This window comes from Dinoponera quadriceps, unplaced genomic scaffold, assembly GCF_001313825.1.
Source record: "Dinoponera quadriceps isolate SergipeBrazil2010 unplaced genomic scaffold, ASM131382v1 scaffold2102, whole genome shotgun sequence".
Lineage (NCBI taxonomy): Eukaryota > Metazoa > Arthropoda > Insecta > Hymenoptera > Formicidae > Dinoponera > Dinoponera quadriceps.
The window spans coordinates 1-7,387 of record NW_014556306.1 but is presented as its reverse complement, the minus strand read 5'-3'; the positions used below and the strand labels follow the sequence as shown (position 1 = coordinate 7,387).

Here is a 7,387-nt window from a genome sequence, read left to right as displayed (position 1 = left end):
AGAAAGCGGAATTTCTGTTGAAGGATATCAGGTGGGAATCCATATGGAATGCTATGATTGGCCCTGGAGATTTGCGCTAAAAACCTAGGTCCTAAGTAACAATCCATGTGAATTCCTATATGAATTTTCATAAACAATGTAGATTTTTATATGGATTCTTAATACCCTATATGAATCACATGGGATCTATTGGATTTCCGTGCAATTGACTTGGAAATTTTCAACAGAGATGAGTTCTGATATGTTCCAGGAAGAACGAATGTTACGTATTTTGTTCGTAATTTAGAAAAAAGTGGAACAACAGATGTGTTAACACTTACACACAACTGTCAAAACGTATAATCACTACGATGACAATCGTTCGCAACAGTTGCGAAGCGAAGTGAACAACGACTCACATCGGGATCGAAATTTCGGGATAGCCTCTTGGAAACCAATGGATTTTCCACGAATGGACTTTTTTATGAATGGACCAACATAGATCCAATCCTCTTATTATCAGTGAAATATGTTCTTTCTGTACAATGTCGGAGACTATAACCAGTGATTTTCACGAGTAACTCGGTGTTCTGCGACGATTCTTTATTAAAAAATAATTGTCCAGCCGAGTTTAACCTTTCATTGCATCGCCAACAGCACCGACAAGTATGATCCAGAGGCTTTCATGATCTAAAAAAAAAATAGTGTCTCTTAAATTATTGGTAAAATAAAATCTCATAATTCTCAATAACGTCATAGATTAGTGCGCTTATTGCGTCGAAAATTTAGTACACGCAGCAATCAATTGCGAATGAAGAACAACTGTGAAAATAAGTAGGTTTTACGTGAAGTTTTGTCTAGGAAAATTATGTGTATTCGCAGTGTTACGCGTACACAGAGTTACGTGTTATGAGATGTACATATAAATCTTACACTCGCGAAGGATTCTAGGGAGAGATCCACCATCTTTCCTGCTGTGAGCGTCAGTTGCTTCTGCGATCGTAATATGATAATTAACAAAACTCGGCCGTCACTGGGTTTCAAATTGTACCAAGGGGTGTTATAAGCTGCGATGCCGACGGATTTGCTCTGCGGAGATGGAAACAAACCAGTCGCTTTCGAACGTTTAAAACGGTGTTTGGAATTACTTGCATTTTCGAGGCGATTTTCGAGATATACGTGTATTTCCTTACTTTTGCCTCTTCAGCTCGTCTATTATGCACACATATATGTGTATCGCATGTGAACAATGCGCGGCGGAAAATAATTTTGCTGTTGTCACGAAACTATCCTTGCTACTGCATATTGAATAGCGATAAAATTTAGCCGGCATAACCAAATTAGCAAATTATTCGTGATTAAAGCAAAAACAGTTTTGTGAATGAGAAAAATTCTGCTGAATTTGATTTGCCGTTAGAACAATATAGAATTTTTCTACAATAGTAATTTGTTCTTACAGCAAATTAATTTGTTTATTCAACAAAATAATTCAGTAAGTGGCAATTAGTACATTTGAAAAAGTAAATTGTTTTGCTGCCCACACAAGTGCCCACAGAAACTGACAGATGTTTCTGCGACAGCATCGCTTGTTCGTCATTGTAGTGATTACTTTTTCATCACTAACCTTATTGTTTAGATATTCCCCTGCGAAGCAAAATATAAACGCTTCGAGATTCGTTATGGTGAAGAACAACAGGGACCTCACTATCATTTCTACCACGTCGGGACCACCGATTGACTGTAATATCGAGCAGAGATTTATTTGATGCATTTGTGAATTACACGTCATTTTCTATTTTGCAGATGTACGTGGTAAGAGGCGTATGATGAATGGCGACAAGGAAAAAGAATTAATAGAGAATGAAATTTGCGTATATAAAAATAGATTAAAATTTTATAAAGCCGCAATGTATACTTGTATTTCTTTGCATATCTTTCCTCTATTTGTGGTATTCAACGATCTTACCGTTACGATCACAAAACCCAATGAACAAATCATTATCATGTTCGACGTGAACTGCATGAACGCGATCAGCGAGTAGAGACTTTCAATGGTTTCCGAAAAATCAATGATTTTCTGATGTTTTCGTACGATCCGTTTTAGCATAATAACGGTGGATTTATGTTTATTCTCATTTGCAAGGGGTACAAGTTGCGTGAACCAGTTACGAAGAACGTCCATTTGGCCGGCGGCGTGTAATGTCTATAATTGAAAATTTCGCTTATTAAATTGATCAGACTTCACGACTATCATACTTGACTTCTACAAAAAAGGCAATAGTTTTAGGTGCACGGCTACCAGTCTGGCATAAAATTTCTTTGCGACATAGGGGGCGAGACACATACCAAATATTTGCTAGACACTCAATCAGTTAAATTTATTATCACGTTAATTCACGTTTATCATGTTAAAACAGAATGTCGCCGCTTCCTTGTCGATATGCTCGTCCTGCTTACCAGACTCAACACCAATATGTTCGTCGCACCAGCTACACAGCTGATTGTCATCGCAGCGATGAATTCTGAGAATAATATGCTTCTGTACATGAGTTGCGTGTTAACGTCGAAGGGCATATCGAACTTGTGCATATAAGTCAGCTCCTCCGTGCGATTGGTGACTTGAAGGATTTTGAGCATAGTGCTAGAACAACATGCGCAGGTCTCCATCGCGTGAAGCATGACTACAAAATTTATAAGGCAATCTGAGATTTTCGCTTTGTATTCCGTCTCTCGAAGCCCGATATCGCTCTTGGCACAATCGTCCCAATCGTCTGCCATTATCGACATGATCTTGATGACGTTTCTGCAAACGATCTAGTTTGTCGATTATGCGATTACACGTGATCACTGGATAATTTTAATTTCACGCGACTGAACAATCATTCGGGTTTCCAAAAAAAAAATAAAGGCAGATCTAAAAAGTTGACGACTGTGAAGCTTTCGACATCTAGTAGCTGTCCCAAACGAAAACTACCGAAGTATTATCGTCTACAGAAATGCATATCGCGATACGAGTAATCAGACACCATACACACCACAACATTATAAACTGGATTGCAATTTATGTATGTGATTGCGTGTGCGAGTGTGTGAAAATGATTGTGTTATAACTATAGTTATTATACGATATACAATTTTACATACACTCGGGATGTATCGATGAAAATCGTAAGAAATTCTATCTTATATTTACATTGTCCTAATCTTGAGAGGATTTGTTTTTCACAACACTAAATATAAATTATATTCTGACAATAATGACAATATGTTAGCGTTAAGGTATATATGAGCATGATGAACGCTGCACTTACTGTTGATTCAACCAAAACAAGATAATCTTTATGAACACTTTGCCGTATGCCAGAAATCCGCATATGCAGTCCACCAGATCGATGAAGTCGGCGGTGTACATATGCTCCACAAAGTAATAATAATGACAGTATTCTATGAATGCTAACATGACGGTCCAAAATAACCTGCAGATCAGAACGCAGGACATGCCTGGCCAAATACCATATAGAATGAACATATACTTCAGTGTGCGATTAAGCGTAGTCCTACGGGCTATCATTTTGTTTCCCCCCGGTGTTGCCTGTCTGGATACGAGTGCCAGTCAAAGAGTCACAGGGAAACCGAGTGAAAAGTCTCGGTAAAGCGAGGGGAGACTTTCACTGACAAAATATATTTCTTCTTCTTTTCTTCGATGATGGCCCGACGTGCGTCGCAGAATATACGTGTACAGACTGGGGGGTTTGAGAGGCGTCATCAAATGTGTGCACCCTTGGGCGATCGACCAATGAGAGCTTCTCATTAAATATTTTCCAGTATGCGAGCAGGTCATTATCGATTATATCCGTCCTGCAGCTTTTTCTACCTCGATGCGAGAAAAGCAAAAAAATCAGACATTTCTTCTGTTTCGCATGCTATTATCGCTGTTATTGAACTATAATCGCGAGCTACGCAGTTTAAATATGCAAAGATTCGTGTGGACATAGATACAGCATGGTGTTTGCTCGCGCGAGAGGCACCAGTCATAAGCATTCATCTCTTGCTGGAAAGTTTTGCAGCCCGCAGGAAGTGAGCAACTTATTGAAGAATCGAAAAACTAAGCGCGAGTACATGTCGCCTTCGATGCTTGATGTAGATGCGTTCATGCCGCGGGAATGTTCATATACGATTACAAACGGACCGGATTTACAATTATTACAGAAAGTGCATGTGGAATGTTTATATGTGTTTTACGAACAGAAGGAAAATTTCTTCATTCAACACAATGTGGTGGAGAACGCAAGGGTTCTTTGTACCATCTTCTTAACTGGTTTTTCTCGATTAAAATACCTTAAATATAGTTTTTCAGTCAATCTAGTTTCTAGCACATTTTTAGAGGAATTACGTATCAATAAATTGTTCGGGCGTGCATCTACCGGTGAACTGAAACGTGGCGTCGGTAAGAAACTTGTGCGAGGAGATGGAGAGTGTTTCGGACGAATAACTTAAGCTTTTGGTTTGAATCGCACATATATTCGGAAACCTCATTCGAAAAACTCAATAAATTGAGAGCGGTCAAGATTATTAGGGGGCCGTGAACCTGGAAATTTTCAACATGGAAGCATTTTTTAATTTTTCAGGAAAAACGATATTCGGACGATGATCACGTATGTCGTCTGTATTTGAGAAAAATTAGAACAAAATAGAGGTACGCTCTGTAGCTAATTATTATATTGGGAAAATTTCAGTTTATGTTAACCGAATAAGAATACCATACGAAAAAAACCTGTGTTGCTACTACTGAATATATTCGTTTGAACATAAAACTGTATTAAAATGTTATGAATATTGTATATGATATATTGACTCGACTTGTTTCAATAGTGTTCCACAAATCGGGTCCAAAGTAATATATTCTATAGATTTTAGTATTGGTATCGACCAGCGAAACTCTGTTGAATAGGGTCGAGTCAATAAATCGAATGCCCTATGAAGTAACTAATAGCAATCGCCTCAGTTAAAACTTCTGCAAGAAATTATTTGTTCCTACAACCGAGCTTTTTTTCTGATAACATATATATTAAACGCATTATATTATTTCTTATATTTTCGTTTATTATACTTTATATTCTATTTTCTGTGTTTTAAGTAAGGAAAAGCAGAGAAACACGATGTCTTAATATCTTAACATGATATTTTGCCGACAAAATAACTTCGCGTTTTTCTGTGTACCTTGCTGGAAAACGTACTTCAATGGAGAAATTAACTTTTTGTAGGCATGCTAGCCTTGTTTCCCGCGGAAATATGTTAACACTTACATGCAAACTGTCAAAACATACTACTACGTACGGTAAGGTTCTACGTTGACAATCGCCCGTGACAACAGCGAGCCGAAGTGGAAAACGACTCGCATTCAGATCGAGATTTCGGGATAGCCAATCATCTTTACGGAAAAGAAGCAACAATGGATTTTCCACGAATGGACTTTATTATGACTGGACCAACATGGGTCCAATCCTCTTTTTGTCAGTGAAATATGTTCTTTCTGTACAATGTCGAAGACTATAACCAGTGATTTTCACGAGTAACTCAGTGTTCTGCGACGATTCTTTATTAAAAAATAATTGTCCAGCCGAGATTAACCTTTCATTGCATCGCCAACAGCACGGACAAGTATGATCCAGAGACTTTCATGGTCTTAAAAAAATAGTGTCTCTTAAATTATTGGTAAAATAAAATCTCATAATTCACAATAACATCATAGTTTAGTGCGCTTCTCGCGTCGAAAATTTAGTACACGCAGCAATCAATTGCGAACAAAGAATAACTGTGAAAATAAGTAGTTTTTACGTGAAGTTTATGTCTAGGAAAATTATGTGTATTCGCAGTGTTACGTGTACATAAAGTTACGTGTTATGAGATGTACATATAAATCTTACACTCGCGAAGGATTCTAAGGAGAGATCCACCATCTTTCCTGCTGTGAGCGTCAATTGCTTCTGCGATCGTAATATAATAATCAACAAAACTCGGCCGTCACTGGGTTTCAAATTGTACCAAGGGGTGTTATAAGCTGCGATGCCGACGGATTTGCTCTGCGGAGATGGAAACAATGCAGTCGCTTTCAAACTTTTAAAACGGTGTTTGGAGTTACTTGCACTTGCGAGGCGATTTTCGAGATATACGTGTATTTTTTTACTTTTGCCTCTTCCGCTCCTCTATTATACGTATATATACGAGGGTGGGGTGAAAAGTTTCCGGCCTGATAAAGAAAAACAACTTTTTTCGTTTTTTTTTTTCGTTTTATTTTTCAACAAAATCTCCATCAAGATTTATACATTTTTCATAACGGTGCTCTAATGCAGTGATATCATTTTTATAGTCCGATATGTCAAGTCCCTCAAAATACTCATTTACAGCATCGATGACTTCCTCGTTGGTCTCAAATTTTTTACCTCCAAGCCATTTTTTAAGGTTAAGAAACAAATGAAAGTCGCTGTGGGCTAAATCTGGTGAATATGCTGGTTGGGAGAACAATTCAAACTTCAATTCCTTGATTTTAGCCATCGTAGCGACCGACGAATGGGCAGGTGCATTGTCATGGTGAAACAAGATTTTTTTTCTTCGCCAAGTGAGGTCGTTTATTTTTCATTTCGTCCTTCAAACGCTGCAATAACTCTGCGTAGTATTGACCAGTGATGGTTTTACCCTTCTCCAGGTAATCAATAAAAATAATTCCTTTCGCATCCCAAAAAACAGTCGCCATAACCTTATTCGCCGATAAAATTGTTTTTGCCTTCTTTGGGGTTAGTTCACCTGGTCCAATCCATTGTTTCGACTGTTGTTTAGTTTAAGGAGTGTAGTGGTGAATCCAAGTTTCATTCACAGTTATAAATCGACGCAAAAATTCGCTGGGGTTTCACTTGTACAGCGCCAAATTTTCGATTGAAACAGTTTTCCAGGTGAATTTTTGATCGAATGTTAGCAAACGCGGCACCCACCTAGCACAGAGCTTCCTTATACTCAAACGTTCATGTAAAATATTGCGCACACGTTCAGTTGACATCCTAGTAGCCTCAGCTATCTCACTTACTTTTAATCTGCGGTCCTCCATCACTATTTTATGAATTTTTCTAATCATTTCGAGAGTTATGACCTGAACGGGGCGTCCTGAACGTGGATCGTCAGAAGTGCTCGTGCAACCTTTTTTAAATTTAGAAACCCACTGTTTAACCGTTTAATATGATGGAGAAGAGTCTTTCAGTGTGGAATCCAGCTCTACTTAAATTTATAACGTTGTTAGGCCTTTTAGATAGAAGTATTCGATGACCGCACGCTTCTCTGATTTTTCCATTTTCATGTAAGCAATCAAGGCGTCTTATTCAATCGGCTCTCAAATGTACACAAACAGAGCAATCTA

The 7,387-nt window shown here is 38.1% G+C and overlaps 1 protein-coding gene across 1 annotated transcript; it reads right to left on the bottom strand.

The window, feature by feature from the left end:
* Window positions 1-618: 618 nt before the first annotated feature.
* LOC106747233 (odorant receptor 45b-like) lies at window positions 619-6,534 on the bottom strand. The gene is made up of 7 exons (XM_014624584.1): window positions 6,306-6,534; window positions 3,291-3,480; window positions 2,437-2,782; window positions 1,946-2,182; window positions 1,604-1,717; window positions 913-1,068; window positions 619-669 (listed from the first exon to the last, which is right to left on the bottom strand). The coding sequence occupies exons 1-7, from the start codon at window positions 6,532-6,534 to the stop codon at window positions 619-621; spliced, it is 1,323 nt and encodes a 440-aa protein (XP_014480070.1).
* Between the last annotated feature and the right edge of the window lie 853 nt (window positions 6,535-7,387).